The 26,402-nt window shown below is 48.3% G+C and overlaps 1 protein-coding gene across 4 annotated transcripts in view; it reads left to right on the forward strand.

Annotated features, from left to right (window-relative positions):
* The window catches only part of LOC142296126 (ral GTPase-activating protein subunit alpha-2-like), a 487,199-nt gene that overhangs the window by 159,664 nt on the left and 301,133 nt on the right, over positions 1 to 26,402 (forward strand). For 3 of the 4 annotated variants that reach the window (XR_012751590.1, XM_075339383.1, XM_075339385.1), the window contains exons 17-21: positions 671 to 811; positions 2,055 to 2,189; positions 2,565 to 2,659; positions 7,401 to 7,491; positions 8,754 to 8,930. Coding sequence is in view for 3 of the 4 variants with exons in the window: in XM_075339383.1 (XP_075195498.1) it covers positions 671 to 811; positions 2,055 to 2,189; positions 2,565 to 2,659; positions 7,401 to 7,491; positions 8,754 to 8,930 (639 nt within the window). In the remaining variant the exon portion in view is untranslated. The remainder of the gene's footprint in view (positions 1 to 670; positions 812 to 2,054; positions 2,190 to 2,564; positions 2,660 to 7,400; positions 7,492 to 8,753; positions 8,931 to 26,402) is intronic. The other variant, XM_075339384.1, reaches the window with a different exon arrangement.

The following is a 26,402-nucleotide window of genomic DNA, read 5'->3' on the forward strand; positions in this document are numbered from 1 at the left end:
ATTCCATTTAAAATGGGTGCAGCGCTATAGTGATAATAGTAGTAACACTATCCTTAAGAATATAGGGGATTTATGATGACCCTATGTAAGTCTTCTGACCTATAATAGCATGTTATGGCGCACAAAAATAGTTCGTTACTTTTTACGCTCATACCCTGGCACTTTTCTAAGAAGTTGAAATGGCTTAGCAGAAGGGACAGTGCCTATATGTGGTTAGACAGATTTACAATAATTTACACACTGTATTTTTGGTGCACACCATGTCAGACATGGGATGCATCTAGGAGGGATTTCCCCACCATTCCTCCTCCAGTCTGCTTGCTTCCACCTTTGGCAGAGACATGTGACCACTGCAGACAATCGGTCGTTGCCATGTCTTCCCCCTCATCAGTCCCATCATCGTTCAGTGGTCAGATTTTCATATACACTCATCTTTCTTGGATTTTTATGATTTTCAAATGTTAAAATATTACCCCAAAGACCCAACTATGAAAGCAAGAGCCTCTGTGATTGTATGTCTTAACTGGTTCAGAAATGTCTGCCTTTTGGTTTTCTCAGTCCTGGTATTGAACTCTTAGGAAATTCCTGTGTTGGATGTTACTGTTGGATCTCTTGGGTGCTGGTCATTTTGTTGACATTTTTTCTTATTCCCTTTACTCTTCTCTAAAAGCCAAGAGAAGTCAATCTATCAGCAACTGTGTTCACCTGTATGAGGCTTTGCCCGCTGCTAAAAGCGTTCCACACCTCCTCCACACTGTGAGCTCTCTCTTACCTGGTATCTCTTATGCTTCTTGCTCTCAGAAACTTTCAGGTACTGTATCTATCTCTCCCTTATTCCCTGCTCTGCCGTGTAAGGTTTCCAATCTTCTTTCACCTTTCACCTTACAACCTAACGTAGTCTTTCCTTCTGTCCAGTCTGAACTGATTTAGATGCTTTTGCTCCTTTTTTGTGTTCACTAAAGTCTTCTACAATTTACAACACAATGTGGTATTATGTAATATAAAATTACCGTATTTTTCGCTTTATAAGACACCCTTTTCCTCCCAAAAATTTGAGAGGAAAATGGGGGGTGCGTCTTATAAAGCGAATATAGCGGTACCTGGGGGTCCTGTCTGTGCGGTGATCGGGCGGCTGGGTGCCTGTGGCTGCGTGCAAGCGGCCGGGTACCAGATTGCGCGCACACACACTCGCGCACCAGATTGCGCGCACACCAGATTGCGCGCACACACACGCATGCGCACCAGATTGCGCACACACACACGCGCGCACCAGATTGCGCACACACACACGCGCGCACCAGATTGCGCACACACACGTGTGCGCACCAGATTGCGCACACACACGCGCGCGCGCGCACCAGATTGCGCACACACACGCGCGCGCGCGCACCAGATTGCGCATACACGCGCGCGCGCGCACCAGATTGCGCGCACACACACGCGCGCGCACCAGATTGCGCACACACACACACACGCGCGCGCACCAGATTGCGCACACACACACACGCGCGCGCACCAGATTGCGCGCACACCAGATTGCGCACACGCACACAAATTGTAATTTGGTTGTCTGAGGACTTCTATACAAGCAGGATGAATGAACAGGGAATAATGGTGGCATTTACACCATTAGTTTCCATAGTAATAGGTTTAAAGGGAAGTGGTCAGGATGATTTTACGATTGAATCTAGTGATATCGTTGTATAGGTTTTAGCACAACAATAAAATGATATCCACTCTGTAGAAATCTGATGTGCCAACGCTGAGAAATCAAGATTAGACTCCAGATCCAAATGAGTTTGAATCCACTTTTGGGGGTTCACTGTACCCCGAGTGCATCAGACTGCACCCGTGCTCTTCCAGACTCTTCTGCTTGATTCTTCAGCCGCTGACTCATTGATTTACTACAGAATAGCCATCATTTCTATTGTTGTATTAGGCCCTATACAGCCACCCCACTACTTTCATTAGTCAAGTCATCTTATCCGGTTTCCTTTAAACAGTAGAATATATAATACTTTTCTAGTTTTAACTTTTCTTTTTAAACTCTTTAGAAGTGGATGAGATACAGCAGCCGCAGGAAGCCGGCTATGAATCTGGAGGCGCTGGCTGCCAGGAGCCCCAGGAGCTTACCCGCTGTAGTAGCACTTCTGATATAGCCGAGCAGTCAAGCCGAGACTCCTTACAAGGTGAGCAGTCGTCCATCCTGCATTTCTACCATGGATAGTATACATTGAGCACAGAGAAGACTGTTCTCTTCTAATGAAGACTTTATGCACAGTATATATTGCCTTTCTTACTGCCAACCATTACGTGGTAACATGATGGTGATGTGGTTAGCATTGTAGTCTTGTAACAATGGGTGTGAAGATAGAAACCGAGCAAAGATCAGCAACTTGGTGTTCTCAGCGGCATTTGCATAGCTTTCCTCCTCTACTTATGTTCAGTATTGCATGTATTATTAACAGAATACTTGGAGTAAGGCACCCCTATAACTTTTCACCCTATATTAGACAAGTCTTACTGTATATGTACTAACTTCTTGTGTTATTAAACTGACACAGAGCAAACAAGCGAAAACACTAATGAGTGTTCAGTGGACTCCGTCCCTTCGCAGGAACTTGTTGATGGACTGGGAAAGGATGCTGATCGGCCAGTGGTAAGTGCTTCATATGGTTCGTATGTAGGGAGGCTTCTCTATGGAAATAACATTACCATATAAACCAGAAATTCTGATAGTTTACTTTTTTCTTATAATTTTTTTTCTGACTGTGCAGTATTTTTATATTTGCTTTAAATTCTAAATTATGTACTTTAAAATGTTTCTAGCGTTACCAGAGTGTGTGTTCCTATATATAGTCAGAAGTGGTAAAAACTTTAGTCATACCCTTTCATGCAATACTTTTTTATTGTTATTATTGCACTGTGCACATTGCAGATTCAGACTGAAGGTCGTAAAACCACTAACCTAAACATATTGAAACCAGCAATAAAGAAAGATGTGTAAAACAAACCAAAATGTGTTTTAAGCCTAAAGGGCACTTTACACGCAGCGATATCGCTAGCGAGCGTACCCGCCCCCGTCGGTTGTGCGTCACGGGCAAATCGCTGCCCGTGGCACACAACATCGCTTACACCCGTCACACTACTTACCTGCCTAGCGACGTCACTGTGGTCGGCGAACCGCCTTCTTTCTAAGGGGGGCGGTTCGTGCAGCGTCACTAAGCTGCCGCCCAATAGAAGCGGAGGTGAGCGGGACAAACATCCCGCCCACCTCCTTCCTTTTTCATTGCAGGCGGCCGCAGGTAAGGTGATGTTCCTTGTTCCTGCGATGTCACAGGTAGCGATGTGTGCTGCTGCAGGAACGACCAACAACCTGCATCCTGCAACAGCAACGATAATCGGGAAAGGAAGACGCATCAACGATTAGGCAAGTAATTTTGATAGTTAACGGTCGTTCATGCGTTTCACACTCAACGACGTCGCTAACTAGGCTGGATGTGCGTCACCAATTCCGTGACCCCAACGACATCTTGTTAGCGATGTCGTTGCGTGTAAAGCGGCCTTTAGATTTTTAAAAGTTCCTCCTTTCCCTCTGATGACCACTTTACACCCCCTTGTCATACTCTTACGTCACTCCATCTGCTAGTCACCTGGAATGTCTTTAAGGATGTTTCAGAGGTGCTGATTAGAGTTGAGCGAGTATCTAACTATTCGTACTGGCTATACTCATAACGAGTACTGTCTAATACTCGTGTATTCAGATTGTCTCTCCAGGAAAGGAGACTTACTCTAGCGCAGCACCACCTATTGGAAGTAGCGATCCTAAAAGTCAAATGTGGATTTTTAACAATCCTTTGCATATGACCTAGGGTATATAAGCCAGATCAGAATCACAATTTGCAGTAATACTCGTGTACTCATTCCGGATAGTGTGTGCAATGCAAGTCAATGGGGAAAAACTTGCAATGTAACGAGTAACCTTAATACTGTACTATTTGTGTGAATAGTGCAGAATTTGTGTTGGTTTGCGAGTTTTTCCCATTGACTTGCATTGCACATGCTATTCAGAATGAATACGTGAGTATTAGACAGTACATGTTATGAGTATAGAGAGTACAAATAGTTAGGTACTCGCTCAACTCTAGTGCTGAGCATTGTTGTATACTTTGCCTTCACTCTGTGATCATGTCAAACCATCTCCTTTGAGTATATTTTGGGTGATTGTGGAGGCCATAACTAGATATGAGTGAACCTGAGGTTCAGTTTTAGAACCAAACACCAAAATAAAAAAATCAAGGTTCAGGAATCAGGTATTTTACGTGCGAACAAAACTTGCATGAGCAACGCTGTGCTCGGGTACGCTTTGTGCTCACCCGTGTGTGAGCCACTTGCAGTGTTTGAACGGCTCATACTGGGGGTAACAACAGCGCGATCACATGTAGTGTGCAACGCCCCAAAAATTTTTGAAAATTTTTGCCCATCCTCCCCCAGAAGTGATCTGCTTATGGCTGGCTGTATGTGGGCGGAGACTCAAACTGCCAATCAGTGACATGCTACGGGGTTCGAGTCCGAATCGAGCCTGTGGAGGCTAGGCTCGTTTGCTGCTGGTGAACCTCACCTCAACGGAACTGCTCATCTCCAGCCATAAACATCTGATGGCAACTCCAACCCTCTCATTCTTGGTCACATAGCTTATAGCCTTAAAGTGTATTTTCGTTCATTGTCATTTTGCCTCTTATATGATTTTCCCTTTAAGTGCAAACAAACAATGGTGAAAATAAGTATTTGATACACTTCCGATTTTGCAAGTTTTCCCACCTACAAAGAATGGAGAGGTCTGCAATCTTTATTGTAGGTACACTTCAACTGTGACAGACAGGATAAAAAAAAAATCCAGAAAATAACGTGTGATTTCTAAGTAATTAATTTTGCCTTTTATTGCATGAAATAAGTATGCAGGCATGCTGGGTGAGTGTGCCTGAAAGTCCGAATAAATCATCCATACTGTCACCCCTAAAGCATGCCCACACCCACTTCCATACTTCACGGTGGGCACCACATTTGTAGAAACCATTCGCTCACCTTTTCTGCATCTCTCAAAGACATGGCGGTTGGTACTAAAAATCTTTATTATCACAGTACTGATTGCCAGTCCTTCTGCAACCTGCCCCAAACAAGTCTCTTCTTATTTGCGGTCCACAGTCGTGGCGTCTTTGCAGCAATTTGACCATAAATGCCTTATTCTTGTAGACTCCTCCGGACAGTTGATGTTGAGATGCCTCTGCTTCATGTGCATCATTTATGAAGGCTATTATCTGGGGTCCTACCAATTTGTGGTTTGTGAGTCTGGTAACTGTAAGAATTACCTCTGCCGCAGAAGATAAGTCCATCAGGCTTCATTTCCTGAGGCTTTCTTCATGAGAACCTCCTTTCATCATAGCGATTTGATTTTTTTTTTTTATGACTGGGCTTGAGGATATCTTCAAGGTTATAGCAATATTCTTGGATTGAATGACCTTCATTTCTTAAAAGTAATGATGAACTGTCATTTATCTTTATTGTTTTTGCCATATTCTGTCTTAGTTGTGGAATAGGACACAGCACAGTATAGCACTGTGTCAACATTAGTGATGGGCGGACTGTAAAAGTCCAGATCCGCATGGTTTCAAAAGTATCCGGGTCCAGAGTTCTCAGGGAACTCCAGCTAATGATCTGGATCTGGCAACTTGAGAAAAAAATAAATAAAGGAAAAATAAAGCAAACACGCTATACTTACAGAGTCTCCGGCTTGGCTGTAACTGCTTCTGGGCTGTTCACTCTTCTTCTGGTGCCGCTTATTAGCCTCATACATATTCACTGCTTCCCCCGCCCACTGTCAGTCCTGGCGTCTGTGATTGGTTGCAGTCAGACACACCCCCAGCCTGTGTAACAGCGTCTGACTGCTTGCAATCACAGACCCTGTCTGCGGCTCTATATTGTGGTATAAAAATAAATAAGTTGGCTTAGGGGTCCCCCATAATAATTTATTATTTAAATACATTTTTAAAAAATGGTATGCGATCCCTCCCCCAATTTTCATACCCAGCCATGATGAAGCCTGACAGCTGCGGGGCTGATATTTTCAGGCTGGGGAGACCCATGGTTATTGCCTCCCCCCTCCCCCCAGCCTTAAAATAGCAGCCTGTAGCCGCCCAGGATTGTCGCATCCATTAGATATGACAAGATCTTTACCCGGCTCATTCTAATTGCCCTGGTGTGGTGGCAGTTGGGGTAATAAGGGGTTACTAACAGCAGACAGCTGTCACTAAGCCCTAGATTAGTAATGGAAGGTGTTTGGGACCCCCCCCCCATTACTAATCTTTAAGTGAAAAGAAATAAACACAAACACTAAAAACATCCTTTATTTGAAATAAAATACAAAAAACATCCTCTTTCACCAATTTAATAACCCCAAAAACACCCAATTCCGACGTAATCCACACAAGGTCCCACGATGATTCCAACTCTGCTACATCTGAAGGCGCAGCGTGTGGCCATAGAACAATAACCGCCCCCTGTGAGCTTTAGGCTGAGACTGAGATTGGTGGCACAATATGACGGCCAATCGGTAAGTCTTTACCAATGGCATACCAGAGTAAATGATGTGTACAAATGGTTGCCATATTTCTTGGCAGTGTGAGTCCTGTTACAATGGACCACCAACCACAATTTTCTCATTCATTAAGTGATCAGCAGCCTATTTATACGTAAGATAGGTACTCCTGAAACTATTTTTACAGTGGTCGTTTACAACTATTTTGCAGTGTAAAATGCTGCTTTTAGGTTTATACATCTGTTTTATTAGGTCTACATTATATGAGTGCTGTAGTAGCTTAGGCTGTATCACATACATCACACTAAGACTGCTTTATACATCACGTAGGAGACACAGACTGCTGTAAACATGTTGGAGCCATGGAGACTGCTATATACAGCACATAGGAGACAGAGATTTTTCTGTATATGTCACATAGGAGAAATGAAGACTGCTGTATGCATCGCATAGGAGTCACTGAGACTTTGCTGTATGCATCACATAGGAGTCACCGAGACTCTATTTTTTGTACATCACATAGGAGACACTGAGACCCTGCTGTATGCATCAGGGGATAGCTGCTCAATGTTACTGACCTATCCCTGGCCGCTATTAGATAGGAGCAAGAGCAATATATGATGAGACTTTGGCAGCTGCACTGTTTAAAAAAAAAAAAAAAAAATGCAGGAATGCTGCTTTAAGGAATTTATGGTTTGGGTTTTTTTTTGGTGCAATAAATGCAATTTTCTTTGCAGAAAATCACAGCATAAAGCACAGAATGAAGCGATTGATTTCCTTAATAAGCTTGTCTCTCTTTCCACAGATAATGATTCGGAGGAGCAGCAGCCCGGCAGAATTGGAGTGGCACGGTGATTCTCAGCATTCAAATGGGCGACGTTCTGATCACGAGAGAGGTATTACCCAGATCTCATGTGCATGTATTAGGGTTTGTGCTTTTTAGAAGACATCAGTAGTCACAGATATTCAGTGGCGGGGTACAGAAGCAAATATCTTGGGGTGAGCAGAAAAATGGCGTATGGGCAAGTTGGTATTTTGATATGTCCTATGAGAGAAGCAGTGGAGAAAATGTAGTGCACTACAAAGATACTGCTTTGTGGGGTCTTTATGACCCTTAGTAGGAAAACATCTTTAAGATGTAACCGTTGTTTTAAATTTTATTACATAAATCAATAGTACACATGAAAATAAGCAGCTGTGTATTATTTCTTATCAGACAAATTTGCTTCTTTCTCTGCCAGAACTGATCAGTCATTATCAAAACAAAATTCTCCATTCCGAGGTAAAACCTGTATTCAGTGAAGACTCTTTTCCATTACTGAGATAGGAGATGGCAGCTGTTACTGGTGGTAATCTATGATCGAGGGAGGAGCCAGATGCAGAGGGCGGAGCTATATGCAGAACTCCACCCCCTTTTCATTCTACCATTTACATAGACTCTCCTCAGCAGCAGCTCTCCTCTCCTATCTCAGTAATGGGAAAGTCTTCACTGAATACAGATTTTACCCCAAAATTGTGAAATTTTTATAATGACTGATCAATTCTGGCAGAGAAAGAAGCAGATTTCCCTGATAAGATACATTACACAGTTGATTACTTTCAGGTGTAAGTAATCTTTAAAATGTGAAACATTGTACAATGACTTTCCTTCCCTCCAGGAGACAGGGCAGGACAGACCCCCTGTATCTCTGTGCACAGATATCCGCAGCATGGCGCGGCCTGTTTGCTGCCCTGTTATATATCAGCTGCCCTGCTCGTGTGCTTAGGTTCTGGTATACATCAGGGCACCAGAGTCCCCTATGCATTTACAGAAGATTACTGTGCACACTCCTGCTCATGTCACTATATAATTGGAGATGCACTATAGGGAACCTGTCAGCAGATTTTAACATCGGTAAGGGGAGATCGGATGTGCCCACCATGTAACATCTAGAGTATAATCCACATGCGAGTCCACTTGTGCGTGTCTAGCAGTCAGTGCATTGCCACACCCCTAGTGCACGTCCATCCTGATTTGCATATGACTCTCACAATAAAGGTATTATTTTATTGTAGGGCAAGCCCTATACAGCCTAATCACCAGTTCAGTATGTGAGAACGTGCTGACAGAGCTGAATTTTTGTATAGAATTGATGACCGATTGTAAACCTTACTGCAGGTGAAAGTGTGAGCAGTGATGTGATGAATGGCTACAGTCGGGAAGCTGAGTATGGCATGCCATGGCAGAACTGCGAGGACGAGCCCGAGATCACTACACCCACTGATGTGGCCATCGACCACGATACCCGGCAGTGGCTGCAGCTCACTCCCGCCGATGCTGCTGCTCCCCTCACAGGTACTTTTGTTTTCACCCGAAAGGTCATGTTTTGTGAAACTAGTACAGTCTTCAGTCATCTCGGCAGGACGGCCTTTTCTGTAAGAGGTCTCTCCCAATGCCCTTTGAAGGATGTAGGCGATGATGTTATTTGACAAAGGTCAGTCTCTGCTTGGTTACCTAGGAAAACAAATTATTAAAGATAAGTCTGAAAGCTTGTATCTGCTCTTATTGACCAGTCATTGTGCTGTTCTGCTGCTCTCATACGGTCTAGTGTTCGGTTCTGTATTGTGACACTTCTGATTAGAAATTCGGTGATCTCCCGCATCTCAGACTCCTTCACCCTAAACGTTCAGGTCTCTTCCATAGTCGCATCCTGCCTGCCATCCATGTAAACAAAGATCATGCCCCGATATACAAGAGAAGATTGTGCTTTCCTATTGCCAGGAATTATTAAGGTTCCTGTAATTCATGAGATCCCTTTATTCCAAATCCAGATACGTATGGTTTGGCGTAGTGGGATGTCTACAAATAGGCCAGAAAATTCATTTTCATGGATTTTAAATGGGTTTTTAAATAAGATCTATCTGTCAAAAACCACTGTTGAAAACTACTAAGTTGATGAGGGACTACTGTGATGTCCACTAATCACTTCTGTTCTCCATTTTAACCCATGCAGGCACCCAGCTGCTCCATTCTCTCTGCGGCTGCATGAGTTGAACACTGGGCTTGGCTTTGTTCTGCTATCCCATAAGGAATGAATGATGATGTGGTTTGCAGACTCGACTACTGCTGCATCGAAACTGTGCCACGGTGGATAGATACCCACCTATCCTGTGGCTACTAGGTAGATGGGCATCCACCCGCGTCAGTCCACATTTGAACGACATGGTATCATGAGTAAATTTTAAACCAAAGTAAAGATATCTGGTTTTACTGCCATTAATAGCCCCCTACCCACAAGGTGAGGGAAGATGAGATTGTACAAGGGTTTTGTTCTTTCTCTTACTAAGACCAAATTCACATACCGTATTTTTCGGATTATAAGACGCACATTTCCTCCCAAAAATTTGGGAGGAAAATGAGGGGTGCGTCTTAAAATCCGAATGTAGCTTACCGGGTGCTGCCGGCGCTGGTCAGTATGGCGCTGTTGTGTGCATCAGCGGCGCCACTGTGCTCGGCGTGTGGCTGCTCTGTTCTGCTCGGTGCGCGGCTGCTCTGTTCAGCTCGGCGCGCAGCTGCTCTGTTCAGCTCGGCGCGCGGCTGCTCTGTTCAGCTCGGCGCGTGGCTGCCCTGTTCTGCTCGGAGCGCGGCTGCCCTGTTCTGCTCGGCCCGGCCCGTGGCTGCTATGTTCTGCCCGGCGCGCGGCTGCTCTGTGCGGCGGGCGGTCATTTTGGCGGTCAGAGATTCAAATAATCACGCTTAGAGTCACTGCCTGCGCAGATGGAGCTCTCAGCTCAAGCTCTCATCTGCGCAGGCGCCGACTCCGACAGCCATTAATTGAAGCACTCACCATAGACCGCCGACATCTTCAGACTGGCGGGTGACTCAGCGCCCCCCCCCCACCCCCGCACAGAGCAGCGTCACCGGGCCCTGCACAGAGCAGTGTCACCGGGCCCCACGCCCCGCACAGAGCAGAGACCGCAGTGAATATCTGGGCCTCCCTCTGTACCATTACCAGTGTCACCGTACTCCAGTGCGCCTCTGTCTTCTGTGACTCCCGCTCCGCTGATGGCCCCTCTCCCTGGTAAGACACCACCAGATTATAAAACGGACCCCATATTTTTTTTCACCTTTTTTTTTTTTTTTTTCTCTCCAAATTTGGGGTGCGTCTTATAATCCGGTGCGTCTTATAAAACGAAAAATACGGTAACTGTGTTTTCAGTCCAAGTGCTATCCGTGGGGAAAAAAAAACAGACAGCACTCAAACCTATGCTATCAATGAAGCAGTGCTGATGAGCGTTTGTTTTGTTGTCATAAACCAAATCTGTACCTGAGAAATATCTCTGCATGCTTTAGGTTTTCCCCCAGTATCTGTTCATACTCCTATTCAAATTTATAATAGAAAGAATGCCGGCACTCCGTCTTCCAGGATCAATACTTAACTGGAAATCCATGTGCAAAATGTCAATAAAATCATCAACCTCGCTGATGTGTTTTCGGAGTACAATTCCTTAATCATAGATATGACTAGGGACTTGTTCTCCGAAATGCGTTAGTTTAGTTAGTTAGTTAGTATTGCCATTCTTTTCCACTTGGATTTCCAATAACGTATTAATTTTAAGAAGACTGAGTGCCAACATTTTTTTTCTATTTTGGATTCCACTGTTCCGGCTCAGGCTGCCGTGCACCCAGGATATTTTTGGTACAGGTGTTTTGTTTTTTTTTTTTATACAGATAACACTACAATTTAGTATTCTGTCCTGTGACAGTTAACAACTGTAAAAAGCTGATGCTGTACGATTGCCTACTGATTGCAAACTGGATGAACATCAGCTGAAAAATAGCCAATTTTTTTATACGCTCATTTAAACCCAGTCTAACAAAGACAGACTTGCATAGGCATCCTGATCCGGCTCTTCTGTGTAAGCACTTACTTTGCAGCAGCAGAGCGGCAGGGCACATGCGCTAGCAAAATTCAGACGGGGCTCTAGTGCTAAACTATCAATGGGACCCCTTAATTTCAAGTATTTTTGACATCTCAGCGATCAGACCTCCTCCAATAATAAAGTTACGGCATATCCTAGCTTTCTGCCATCACTTTGATGGGAACAGCCCTTTAAATAATTTTAAATTATTACAGTTACATGGAAATTTAACTCCACAACATATGAGGTGTATTTGTCATCTGTTGTATCCCTGCCTTTGATGCAGGCTCAAACACCGAGCCCGCATCATTCCCTGCAAAAGACTACTGACTTAATTAGCCATTATGTGTCTCTAACAGCCGCTGGCGGATCATTGATCCACACGTGGCTTTTAACCAGTTAAATCCTGCTGTCAATCTCTGACTACAGGAATTAACATGTGCCGGCAAGGAGCACTTAAATCCCTGCTAACATCGGGGGGCTCGTGACATGATCACAGGGCGCTGGTAGCTTGTTACGACAGTTAGGGTTCAGCTGATGGCCCCTGTGTCTGTCATTATGATCCTCCCGTGAACACTGGCTGCAGGCCGGCATTCATAGGAAGTCCTCACTTTTGTTGTACAGAGCGGTGCGGATGAAGTGAAAAAAAATAAATAAATAAAAAATAAGTTTGTAAAAATATGAAAATAAAAACGCAAAAGTTCAAGTATTCCACTTTTGCCCCATTGAAAATAAACCAATAAAAAATAAATATCAAAAATGTCTAATCTATTAAAATATAAATACATTTATCTGATTTTGGTGAACAGCATAACAATAAAAAATAAAACCGACAGAATTGAGTTTCATTTTTTCTTTTTCGCTCCTAATTGGGAGACCCAGACAGTGGTGTATAGCTACTGCCTCTGGAGGCCGCACAAAGAACTACACTTAAAAGTGTAAGGCCCCTCCCCTTCTGGCTATACACCCTCCCGTAGGAGTACGGATTCCTCAGTTTTAGCTTTGTGCGAAGGAGGTCAGACACGCACGCATAGCTCCATTGTTTTTAGTCAGCAGCAGCTGCTGACTATGTCGGATGGAAGAAAAGAGGGCCCATACAGGGCTCCCAGCATGCTCCCTTCTCACCCCACTGTATGTCGGAGGTGTTTGTAAGGTTGAGGTACCCATTGCGGGTACGGCGGCAGGAGCCCACATGCTGATTCCTTCCCCATCCCTTTTTACAGGGCTCTGGGTGAAGTGGGATTTACTGGTCTCCAGGCACTGAGACCGTGCTCCATCTACAGCCCCTGGAGAAGATGCTGGATGGAGCGGAGTACATCAGGGACATGGCCCTGCTTCCTCAAGGTACTCTGTGTCCCCGTGCATTTGGCGCTCACACCGCAGCATGCTGGGTGTTGTAGTGCGCCGGGGGACATCAGCGCTGCGGCGCTTGTGCCATGGCCTCATTCAGCTTCGCTGAAGCAGGCACACTATTGGGACACGGTCGCGCCGGCCGCTGGGACTGCGGCGCGGCTGGCACTTGTGGTGCGCCGGGGACTTCAGCGCGGGCCGCGCTTTTACGGCGGCCGCGCTGATAACTCGAGTCCCCGGCTTTTGCGGCCTGCTTCCGTTCGTTCCCGCCCCCAGACCTGCCAGTCAGGAGAGGGGCGGGACGCTGGTCAGTGCATCAGCGCTGAGGGCTGGAGTCGTTTTTACATACTCCAGCCCTCACAGTAGGCACAGAGGGGACACTGTTTCCCGCACTTTTGTTTGGGAACTCCCACGGACCGCCCCTCTCCACAGACGCCGGCAGCCATTCCTGCTGACACGCTGAGCTGCAGAGGGGAGCCGGGGAGACCCAGACAAGGAATTCTGCGCCTCTTACCCGCTATTCAGCGGGCGGTAAGCAGCCCTCAGGGCTCACCCCTCTTGTGCCAGTAGTATTATTAGTATTTTGTTCCTGCAAATACTTTGTACTGCATAGCGCTGGTCGCCCTTTTGGCTATAGACTCTCTCACATTGCAGAGAGCCAACAGCATGTCGTCCATAAAACGCAAGGGTGCCAAGGCACAGACATTATATGCTTCCTGCACCGCATGTGGGACTTTTCTACCAGCAGGCTCCACTGACCCCCATTGTGTGCAGTGCTCGGCCCCTGCGGCGCTTGCACAGTCGGGACCTCTGCTGGACGTGACCCAGGGTGTACCACCTGTGAATGCTGTCCAGGTGACAGGAACTGAGTTTGCAGCTTTTGCTGACGGAATGTCTCTCACTATGTCACAAATTCTTGACACATTGCGAGCTAGGCCTGTACTTCAGGCCACGGACACTGTGCAATCATTGCCCCCTGGTCCCCCTCAGCTGAATTACCTCCAAGCTCCGGGACGGGCACATACACCTCAGGGTGAAGACTCTGACTCGGACGATGGCCCCGGGCAGCCTAAGCGGGCTCGCTATGAGGGACCTTCACATTCATCTCAATGGTCAGGATCCCAGCGAGATGAATCTATGGGTGATGAGGCGGACGTAACTGATCAAGATTCTGATCCTGGGACCGCTCTCAATCTAGATACACCAGATGGTGACGCCATAGTTAATGATCTTGTAGCGTCCATCAATAAGATGTTAAATATTTCCCCACCAGCTCCTCTTGTAGAGGAGTCAGCTTCGCAGCACGAGAGAATCCATTTCAGATATCCTAAGCGTACATTAAGCACTTTTCTGGACCACGCTGACTTTAGAGACGCAATCCAGAAACCCCACGCTTATCCGGAAAGGCGTTTTTCTAAACGGCTTAAAGATACACGCTATCCTTTTCCCCCTGAGGTGGTCAAGGGTTGGACCCAGTGTCCAAAAGTGGATCCTCCAATTTCCAGGCTTGCAGCTAGATCTTTGGTTGCAGTTGAAGATGGAGCGGCACTTAAAGATGCCACTGACAGGCAGATGGAGCTCTGGCTGAAATCCATCTATGAAGCGATTGGAGCGTCGTTAGCGCCATCTTTTGCTGCCGTATGGGCACTCCAAGCTATCTCAGCCGGGCTTGTGCAAGTCGACTCAGTCACACGTGCATTTGCCCCGCAGGTAGCACCATTGACCTCGCAAATGGCGGCATTCGCGTCGTACGCAATTAATGCTGTTCTTGACGCTACAAGCCGCACGGCAGTGGCGTCAGCCAACTCCGTTGTTTTGCGTAGGGCCCTGTGGTTGAGACATTGGAAAGCAGATTCTCATTCCAAGAAGTGCTTAACCAATTTGCCTTTTTCTCGTGACCGATTGTTTGGAGAGCGTTTGGATGAAATCATCAAACACTCCAAGGGTAAGGACTCATCCTTACCGCAACACAGACAAAACAAACCCCAACAGAGGAAGGGTCAGTCTGGTTATCGGTCCTTTCGAGGACCGGGCAGGTCCCAATTCGCCTCGTCAAAAAAAGACTCAAAAAGGCCAGAGACGCTCAGATTCTTGGAGGTCTCAGTCACGCCCAAAAAGGACAGCCGGAGGAACCGTTGCCAAAACGGCGTCCTCCTGACTTGCAGTCTCCGATTCCCACACCCTCGGTCGGTGGGAGGCTTTCCCACTTTGGCGACATTTGGCTGTCACGCGTCAAAGACCGTTGGGTGAGGGATATTCTGTCTCACGGGTACAGGATAGAGTTCAGTTCTCGTCCGCCAACTCGTTTCTTCAGAACTTCTCCACCACCAGACCGAGCCGATGCTCTGTTGCAGGCGGTGGCCGCTCTAAAGGCGGAAGGAGTGGTGACCTCCGTCCCTCTGCAGGAACAAGGTCACGGTTTTTACTCCAATCTGTTTGTGGTCCCAAAAAAGGACGGATCGTATCGACCCGTCCTGGATCTAAAGTTGCTCAACAGACACGTAAAAGTCAGGAGGTTCCGGATGGAATCCCTACGCTCCGTCATAGCCTCAATGTCTCAAGGAGATTTTCTAGCATCAATAGATATCAAAGATGCGTATCTCCACGTGCCGATTGCGCCAGAGCATCAGCGTTTCCTACGCTTCGTCATACACGACGAACACCTGCAGTTCGTAGCGTTACCTTTCGGTCTGGCAACAGCCCCCCGGGTCTTCACCAAAGTCATGGCAGCAGTAGTAGCTGTTCTGCACTCGCAGGGTCACTCGGTCATCCCGTATCTAGACGACCTGCTTATAAAGGCACCCTCTCAAGAGGCATGCCAACACAGTCTGAAGGTGGCACTAGACACTCTCCAGAGTTTCGGGTGGATTATCAACTTTCCAAAGTCTCATCTCACCCCGACCCAATCTCTGACTTATCTTGGCATGGAGTTTCATACTCTCTCAGCGATAGTGAAGCTTCCACTGGACAAGCAGTGTTCGCTACGGACAGGAGTACAATCTCTCCTTCAGAGCCAGTCGCACTCACTGAGGCGCCTCATGCATTTCCTAGGGAAGATGGTAGCAGCAATGGAAGCGGTCCCGTTCGCGCAGTTTCATCTGCGCCCTCTACAATGGGACATTCTACGCCAATGGGATGGGAAATCGACGTCCCTCGACAGGACTGTCTCCCTCTCTCAGACTGCCAAGGACTCTCTGCGTTGGTGGCTTCTCCCCACCTCGTTGTCACAGGGAAAGTCGTTCCTTCCCCCGTCCTGGGCAGTGGTCACGACGGATGCGAGCCTATCAGGGTGGGGAGCGGTGTTTCTCCACCACAGGGCTCAGGGGACGTGGACTCAGGAAGAGTCCACTCTGCAGATCAATGTTCTGGAAATCAGAGCAATCTATCTTGCTCTGCGAGCCTTCCAACAATGGCTGGAAGGCAAGCAGATTCGGATTCAGTCGGACAATTCCACGGCGGTGGCGTACATCAACCACCAAGGGGGAACACGCAGTCGCCAAGCCTTTCAGGAAGTCCAGCGGATTTTGACGTGGGTAGAAAGCAGAGCGTCCACCATATCCGCAGTTCACATCCCAGGCGTGGAAAACTGGGAAGCAGACTTTCTCAGTCGCCAGGGCATGGACGCAGGAGAATGGTCCCTTCACCCGGACGTGTTTCAGCAGATCTGTTGCCGCTGGGGGACGCCGGACGTCGATCTGATGGCGTCACGGCACAACAACAAGGTCCCAGTTTTCATGGCACGGTCTCACGATCACCGAGCGCTGGCGGCAGACGCCTTGGTTCAGGATTGGTCGCAATTCCGACTCCCCTATGTGTTCCCACCTCTAGCATTGTTACCCAGAGTTCTCCGGAAAATCAGGTCCGACTGCCATCGAGCCATCCTCATCGCTCCAGACTGGCCAAGAAGGTCGTGGTACCCGGATCTGTGGCATCTCACGGTAGGCCAACCGTGGGCACTACCAGACCGTCCAGATTTGCTGTCTCAAGGGCCGTTTTTCCATCTGAATTCTGCGGCCCTGAACCTGACTGTGTGGCCATTGAGTCCTGGATCCTAGCGGCCTCAGGTTTATCTCATGAAGTTGTTGCCACAATGAGACAGGCTAGAAAACCATCCTCAGCTAAGATCTATCACAGGACGTTACATCTGTTGGACCTGGTGAGAGCACTCAGGATTTACATTTCTCGCACGGCGTCTCTACGCCGTTCTGATGCGCTCTTTGTCCTAGTCGCTGGTCAGCATAAGGGATCGCAAGCTTCCAAATCCACCCTGGCGCGGTGGATCAAGGAACCAATTCTTCACACATACCGTTCTGCTGGGCTTCCAATTCCATCTGGACTGAAGGCCCATTCTACCAGAGCCGTGGGTGCGTCCTGGGCATTGCGGCATCAGGCTACGGCTCAGCAAGTGTGCCAGGCGGCTACCTGGTCGAGTCTGCACACGTTTACCAAACACTATCTAGTGCATACCTACGCTTCGGCAGATGCCAGCCTAGGTAGACAGGTCCTTCAGGCGGCGGTGGCCCACCTGTAGGAAAGGGCTGTCTGACAGCCCGTTCATGTGGTATCTTTTTACCCACCCAGGGACTGCTTTTGGACGTCCCACTGTCTGGGTCTCCCAATTAGGAGCGAAAAAGAAGAAGGGAATTTTGTTTACTTACCGTAAATTCCTTTTCTTCTAGCTCCAATTGGGAGACCCAGCACCCGCCCTATTTGTTCTTAGGGTTTCGTTTTTCGGGTGCACATGTTGTTCATGTTGTTTCTTAAGTTCTCCGATCTTGTTATCGGATTGAATTTGTTTTTGAAACTGTTATTGGCTTTCCTCCTTCTTGCTTTGGTACTAAAACTGAGGAATCCGTACTCCTACGGGAGGGTGTATAGCCAGAAGGGGAGGGGCCTTACACTTTTAAGTGTAGTTCTTTGTGCGGCCTCCAGAGGCAGTAGCTATACACCACTGTCTGGGTCTCCCAATTGGAGCTAGAAGAAAAGGAATTTACGGTAAGTAAACAAAATTCCCTTCTTTTTTTTTTTTTTTTGAGTTGCCGCAACATTGCAATAAGATACAATATCAGGTGATCTAAACATCACATCTACCCAAAAATGGTATAATCAAAAGCGTCGGTGCAGGGCACAAAAAGTAAGCCTTCACTGAGCCTAAAATCCCAAAAAATGAGAACACTACGGGTCTCGGAAAGTGGCGACAAAAGCGAATGATTATGTTTTAAATTACTCAAATTTTTTCACTACTTACATTTTTTAAAAAATTCTACATGTTTGTACTTGTACTGACCTGGAGAATCATACTGCACGCTCAGTTTTACCATATCATGGTAAAATTGAAAAGTACAACTAGCCCTGCAAAAAAACAAGCCCTACTGGCGGAAAAATAAAAAGTTAATGGCTTTTGGAAGAAGGCGAGAAAAAAAATGGAAAAAAAGCAAAAAATGGAAAATGGCCATGGTGTAAAAAGGTAAAAAAGCTTTTAGTAAAAGTAAGCTTTTGTGCCACCCTGGACATCCTTAGAAAACTTGACTTGTGGTTTTGTGCTGTAGTAGTTTGCGGTATTTCGGGGTCTTTGGGGGGCTTTCAGCCCGTGCCTCATATATTCTGCTCCAATTGGAGCGTAATAAGAATAAAGGAAGATGAGCTGGCACAAAGGCTGTTTTGTGTGGGTCTTGCTCAGCTGCCTCCGCCCGGCTCTGGAGGTGCACAGTGCTGGCGCTTTGTCCAGAGTCACGACTCGCCTCCTGACAGTCACCTGCAGCTGCCGGCAGGTGTTCCCGCATTCTCCATCCTCGGATCCTGATTTAACCCATTCAGCAACACTGTTGACATAGACGCTGTTATCTCTCCTTGCTGTGCACTTTGCTGTCCAGCGTCTTGTATTCCTGTAACCCGCAGGATGAATGGCGGCTGTATTTATCAGCATTGTGGATATTCATACGCTTCCATATATGCAATAGATCGGAGGCGAGCCCCTTAGATACGCACTTTAATTTACCCTAAGCAGCTGCTGCTCCTCGTCGCTCATTAAAAGAAAAGTGTAAGGTAGAAAAGACAGGTGCTAGGAGGCTGCAAAGCGTCGGCCGTCAGCCCTGTCTATCAATAGGAATCCTTCCATTGTCATGCTCTTGGCACTGCTCTATAGCATTTAAGATACCACTTATCTTATTCATTCTGGCATCGGCAAATGCAAAGCTGGAACTTGCTCCCACATGTAGGAGCATCTACACATTCATGGCTTTTTTTTTTTGTTTCACCTCATTGTTGGAGAAGACACCAAACTCTTTTATGGTCTGAGAGGATTTGTTCAGAGTCTCAGCTCCTGAAATGATGTTTCCAGAGAGACTCAACTGTTAGACATTCAGCTGGCACAGTGTCGCTCCATGGAAAACGGACGCCGCACTCCGCTATTGTGCTACAGACAATGTCTGATCTGTAATGCGACTCTTACTGAGCTCCGGTGTTTGGCTAGTTATTTCAGCCAAGTATTCCACCATTGCTTGTCACTAAGATACTTAAGTAGCACATATATTGGAATATTACTCTCACTTTCTGCAGATGCAAAGTGCCTGATAATTCAGAGGCAGTGGTGAGCGTAGAATACTTTTAGAACTGTTTTAAGCTATATTTACAATGAAGCTTTTTTAGTGCAGATTTGCTTCAAAAACTTCATAGAAGGCGCGCGCAGTTAGGCTATGTTCACACAGGACGTTTTTGCAGAGTTTTTTCCTGACCAAAACCTGATCCTGTGACAGGATGTCTCCTGGGAGTCATCTGCTTGCGTTTTTTGTAGCGTTTTTACAGAATTTTTTTCTGAGATGTCAAGACCAGCAAGTGTTCAAGAGTACCAGACTGCTGGGCCGAGCCAGGATTGACTTGGATCCGGCCCTCGGGTAGTTAAAAAAAAAAAAGTAAAGCAAGCGCGCTATACTTGCCAGTCTTCGGTAGATGCTAGAGTGTATGGGCTCCTTTCAGGTATGACATCATTCAGCAGGCCCCTATCACATGGGGGCCCTGGTGGGGTGGGGTGGGGGGGGGAAGCATGATTGTAGTGAAAGGGAGAAAATATCGCCAAGCTCACGAACCCAGCTGGTCACACCCACTAACCTGGAAGGAGCCCATACATTCTAGGATTACCTGTACCTGCTCCCGCGGCCCCTCCTACTTCCGGTCAAAACAGTGGTGAAATTGGGGATTTTTTTTCCACCAGTGCACCCAATTTGAATATTTTTTTCCCCCTATTTTCCAGTACATTATATGGAAAAGTGAATTCTGACAATTCAATTCAAAACAACAACTCGACCTGCATAAAAACCCAAATCCTCATACAGCTATGTAGATGGAAAAAGAAAAGTTATGGCTCTTGGGAGAGAGAGAAATATAACAAAACCGCAAAAAATGAAAATGTCCAGTTTCTGGAAGGGTTAAAGAGCCACACATGATGGAAGATATAAAGCGAAGTCAGAATTTCCTCCAAACCGAAAAGGTCTCCACTTGCCGACCACTATATCGGGGTTCTTGCATCTTGTCAGTTCCAAATAACAGACTGGGCAGATCCTGAGCCGTTTTCTTACTTTACTTAACAACCTTCAACAAAAATGTGTGTAAAAGGCCAGTCACAGAAGACTTATTACTTCTGAGAAAAACTTAAGGCGTGACTAAAGATTAAGGCTATGTGCACACTAGAAAAGTGACTTTCCTCTAGAAAATTTCTTGAGAAACTTCTGGGAGTTGACGATTACCGCATTTGTGGTTAAAAAAACGCACCAAAACCACGGGAAAATGCATCGTTTTTGCTGCGTTTTTTCCGCAGGTTGGTCTGTTTTTTTTTTTATGCTGTAACTGCAATACATAATATAGATAATCAATAGATAGACAGACAGATAATGGATCGAGGGAAAGATGGATAGATGAATAGATAGGTCTTTCTCATCTATTATCTATGTAATGTCCCACCTCCCTGCATATTCTAAGCTGGCACCCTTTAGTGACTTTCATGTGGCACTAAAGGGTGCTTAGCCTTGTATTTAGCCAAAAAATAAATAAATAATTAAAAAAAACGACGTGAGGTCCCTCCTATCTTTTGTAGCCAGCTAGGGTAAAGCAGACGGCTGCAGCCTGCAAACCACAGCTGGCAGCTTTACCTTGGCTGGTAATCCAAAACAGAGGGCACCCCACACTGTTATTTTACTTTAAATAATTTAAAACAAAAAACGTGGGGTCTCCCCCAAATTGGATCACCAGCCAAGGTAAAGCGGACAGCTGTGGTCTGGTATTCTCAGACTAGGGAGGTCCACCGTTATTGGACACTCCGCAGCCAAAAAATAGCAGGCTACAGCCGCCCCAGAAGTGGCGCATCCATTAGATATGCCAATCCTGGCGCTTTGCCCCAACTCATCCCGTTGCCCTGGTGCGGTGGCAAACGAGGTAATATATTGGGTTGGTGCCAGATGTGTAATATCACCTGGCATCAAGCCCTGGGGTTAGTGATGTCACGCATCTATCAGATACCTGACATCACAAACCCAGTCAGTAAGAAATAAAAAATAGACAACAAAAAAAAGTTTTATTTGAAAAAACACTCCCCAAAACATTCCCTCTTTCACAAATTTATTGAAAAGAACAATCAAATCCGGGTCCGGCGTAATCCAATAAGGGGGTCCCACGACGATCCATACCATAGTCACTGTCCCAGTCAATGAAGAACAGAATGTTCCCCATTGGCTGGGAGAGTAGTGAAGTGACCTGAGCTAACATCAATAGGTCAGCCCAGGTCACTGCAGGGGATGCCGAGCGCTGCTGTCAGGAGGATAGATGAGATCATTACCTGCTGTGATGATCTCCTGCACTCCTGACGTCAGCGCTGTCACTGCCTTCTATGCCCGCCGCGTTCTCCGCAGTATCGCGAGAGCCCATGACGTCACCGCTAGTAACAGTCTCGGGCCGCCTGCGAGACGTGATGTGAGAACGGGGCGGGAAATGGAAGGCAGTGACAGCACTGACGTCAGGAGAACAGGAGATCGTCACAGCAGGTAATGACCTCATCTAACCTCCTGACAGCAGCGCTCGTCATCCCCGCGGCTGCCAGCACTGCAGTGTGAGAAGCTGCTGACAGTGCGGGCGGACACTGACATTGCAGTGCAGGCAGCCGCGGGGCTGGTGCGGGACACAGACTGCACGGGCACCCGACGGAGGTCACACGGAAGTGCTTCCGTGCGGCGTCCAGGGAGTGTGATGTGTGTGTGTGTTTTATGCTCTGCTCCGCTTCCTCTTCCTGTCATAATGACATCACATCCCTGCAAAACACAGGCAGTGATGAACATTACTGTAGGTAAACCGCGGCTATACCGAGGGTATATCGCACATCATTTGTTACCTGCGGTATACCCGCATGCTGTTTTCCTTCCCCATCCCTTTAGGGCTCTGGGTGAAGTGGGATCCTAATCGGTCTCCAGGCACTGGGACCGTGCTCCCTCCGCAGCCCCTGGGGAATCTGCTGGACAGGAGCCGGGTATCGTCAGGGACAAGGCCCTGCTACTGTGAGGTACTCTGTGTCCCCGTGGGGACCGCGCATGGAGCGCTTGTGCCATACACACCGCAGCACTGCTGGGTGTGTTAGTGCGCCGGGGACTACCGCGCCGGCCGTGCTTATTTGCCGGCCGCGCTTATAACTTTAGTCCCCGGCTTTTGCGGCCTAGTTTCGCTTATTCCCGCCCACAGGCCTGCCAGTCAGGGGAAGGGCGGGACGCTGCACAGGACGGCAGCACTGAGGGCTGGAGCATACTCCCCCCTCACTCAGCACAGTGGGGCACTAGATTCCCGCACTTTCTAGGGCACGCCCACGGCCCCCTCCTCCCCACAGAACGCCGGCAGCCATTCCTGTCAGCACTTCTGACGCTGGAGAGGAGAGACAACATCAGGGGGGCCCGGGCACGGATTCTGGTGATCACACAACCGCTGTGAGCGGTCGGTAAGCAGCACCTGAGGTGCTGGCCCCACTGAGTGCCGAAGTGTACATATATATATATATATATATATGCTTGTTGTATGGTCGCACTGTTGATTTTTGGCTACTCCTGGAGAAGCCTTACAGTGCAGCCCCGGGCACTGTTCAATCATTATACCACCCCCGGACCTGCCAGTCAGGAGGAAGGGCGGGACAGTCGGGCTGACGCCGACAGTGAGGGCCGGAGCACACTTCGCTGTCCTCCGCCCCCCTCACTAATCACGCTACGGAACTGATCCCCTCAAGGTACTCAGTGTCCCCTTGGGGACGGTGCAGAGAGCAGCTTCGCCTCAGACTTGGCGACTACCGCGCCGACCGCGCCTGCTTGCCGGCCACGGTCTGTAACTATAGTTCCCGGCTTTTGCGGCCTAGCGCCTTAAACTCCCGCCCCTGGCCCTGCCAGTCAGGGGGAAGGGCGGGACGGTCAGTCGGAGGCTAGCAGTGACGGCTGGAGCACACTTGGCTGTCCTCCGCCTCCCTCACGCCGACAGCCATGTTTTCAGCAGCACATACTGCTTCAGAGTCGGTACACCAGGGGGCTTCTTCTCGATGCTGGGCCCCCTAGAGTGATGAACTGTATATGTGATACACTGTATATATGGCTATATAATGTTTGAATGCAGTTTCACAGTTCGGCTGTACATATGTATCCTCAGTGATCACTGTGAACATACTCGCTCAGCCGGTGACGGGGGCACTGGTTGAGCTTCGCCGGCGTTCCCTGTCCAGGTGGCAGGGACAGAGTTACAGCTTTGCTGAGAAACTCTCTGGGTCATTTTCACTATCCTTGTCTCAGGCTATGGACAAATGGTCGGCTAAGAGACTAGGAGTTTGCAGTCCAGACCGGCCCCTTACACAGGCCCCGGGCACTGCGGGATCGCCCCAGGCCTCTATCGGTCTGCGACGAAGCGTGTTCCTGGGGTGGCCTCTAGTTATTACGTGAGAAACTCCTGCACGAACCGCAGTCCCAGTCCGGCAAAGCAGCCTTGCTTGGAATCTTCCCTGATTTCTAGGGTCTCAGCTTGAGGACCCTATAGAGGATGGGGCGGAGGTCGCAACCCAGGACTCTGTCCGGACGTGGCTCTCAAGGCTTCACAGATTCTGTCCAGAAGCACACCTTCCCGGACAAGCGTTTTTACTCAACGCCTTATAACACACATTGTCCCTTCCCCTCTGACGTTGTTAAGGTTTCGGCTCAGTGTCATAAGGTGCCTTCCAGTCTCGTACTGGCGGCTAGATCAGTAGTAGCAGTGGCTGGCGGGTCCACGCTCAAGAATGCCACGGACAGACAGATAGAACTCCTAATGGGATCCATCTATGAAGCCATAGGCGCGTCCGTTGCCCCAGCCTTTGCAGGGGTGGGCACTCCAGGCTATCTCAGCTGCTCTGTCTCAGATCAATGCGGTCATCCTGTGCTCTGCAATTAGCGTCTTTGACGTCTCAGGCGGTGGTATTTTCATCCTCCGCCGTGCACAGAGAACCTTTTCTGCATGGCGGTCCAGGTCAGGGGAGTGGTCCCCACATGTCCAAGACCGATGTACGAGACATTCTGTCTTACGGTCACAGGATAGAGCTCAGTTCTCATCCTCCGACTCGTTGCTTCACAGCATCTCCGTCCCCCGAGCGAGCCGATGCACGTTTCCAGTCGGTGAACACTCCGAAGGCAGGAGGAGTTGCGATCCTCGTTCCCCTTCAAGAACGTAGTCGCGGCTTTTTACTCCAGCTTGTTCGTGGTACCAGATAGGACGGATCACTCCGCCCCGTTCTGGACTTCACACGGCTCAACGGACAGAGAACTTGACGGTCCCGGATGGAATCTCTCCGCTTACCATCGCCTTTGATGGCCCAAGGAGGCTTCCTAGCATCAATCGACTCAAGGATGCTTATCTCCACGTGCCGATTGTACCAGAATATCAGCGCTTCCTGCGCTTCGCCATAGGGAACGATCACCTTCAGTTCGTGGCACTAACTTTCGGCCTGGTGACAGCCCTACGGGCCTTCACCAAGGTCATGACAACGGTGGTAGCGGTCCTTCTATCTCAGGCATTCTGCTGGTCAAGGCCTTCTCTCGGGTGGCATGCCAACACAGCCTGAACATTGCTCTAGAGACTCTCCAGAGATTCGGGTGGTTCATCAATTTTTCCTAAAGTCAAAATTGACACCGGCCCAATCACTGACATATCTCGGCATGGAGTTTCATACTCTCTCAGCCATAGTGAAGCTTCCGTAATAGGACTTTCTCCGCAAATGGGACAGCAAATCGACGTCCCTCGACAAGAACGTTGCTCCTTCTCGGGCAGCCATGGCCTCCCTTCAGTGGTGGCCTCTTCCCACTCTTGTCGAAGGAAAGATCCTTCCTGCCCACATCCTGGGCTGTGGTCACGGCGGACGCGAGTCTGTCAGGGAGTCTTCCTCCGCCACAGGGCTCAGGGTACATGGACTCAGCAGAGTCCTCCCTCCAGATCAATGTTCTGGAGATAAGGGCAGTGTTCTAGCCCTAAAAGCGTTCCAGCCATGGCTGGAAGGCAGGCAGATCCGAATTCAGTCAGACAACGCCACGGCGGTGGCATACATCAACCACCAAGGAGGCACAAGCAGTCGGCAAGCCTTCCAGCAAGTCCGGCGGATTCTGCTGTGGGTGGAAGCCACAGCCTCCACCATCTCCGCAGTTCACATCCCGGGCGTAGAAAACTGGGAAGCAGACTTTCTCAGTCGCCAGGGCATGGACGCAGGGGAATGGTCTCTTCGACCGGACGTGTTTCAAGAGATTGTTGCCGCTGGGGGAAGCCGGACGTCGACCTATTGGCGTCCCGGCACAACAACAAGGTCCCGGCATTCATGGCACGTTCTCAAGATCACAGAGCTCTGGCGGCAGAAGCATTAGTTCAGGATTGGTCGCAGTTTCCACTGCCTCACGTATTCCTCCTCTGGCACTGCTGCCCAGAGTGTTACGCAGGATCAGATCCGACTGCCACCGCGCCATCCTCGTCGCTCCAGACTGGCCGAGGAGGTCGTGGTACCCGGATCTGTGGCATCTCACGGTAGGCCAACCGTGGACACTACCAGACCGGCCAGACTTGCTGTCTCAAGGGCCGTTTTTTCCATCTGAATTCTGCGGCCCTCAACCTGACTGCGTAGCCATTGAGTCCTGGATCCTAGCGTCTTCAGGGTTATCTCAAGAGGTCATTGCCACTATGAGACAGGCCAGGAAACCAACGTCCGCCAAGATCTACCACAGGACGTGGAAGATCTTCTTATCCTGGTGCTCTGATCAGAGTTTTACTCTCTGGCCATTCGCCTTGCCCACTTTCCGTCCTTCCTTCAATCCGGAATGGAAAAGGGGTTGTCTCTCGGTTCCTTTAAGGGACAAGTTTCGGCGCTTTCTCTGGTTTTTTCAAAAGCGTCTAGCCAAACTCCCTCAGGTACGCACGTTCCTGCAGGGGGTTTGCCACATAGTCCCTCCTTACAAGCGTCGGCTAGAACCCTGGGAATCGAACAGGGTGATACCGGCTCTTCAGAAACCACCCTTCGAGCCAATGAGGGATATTC

This window comes from Anomaloglossus baeobatrachus, chromosome 3, assembly GCF_048569485.1.
Source record: "Anomaloglossus baeobatrachus isolate aAnoBae1 chromosome 3, aAnoBae1.hap1, whole genome shotgun sequence".
NCBI classification, from domain to species: Eukaryota; Metazoa; Chordata; class Amphibia; order Anura; family Aromobatidae; genus Anomaloglossus; species Anomaloglossus baeobatrachus.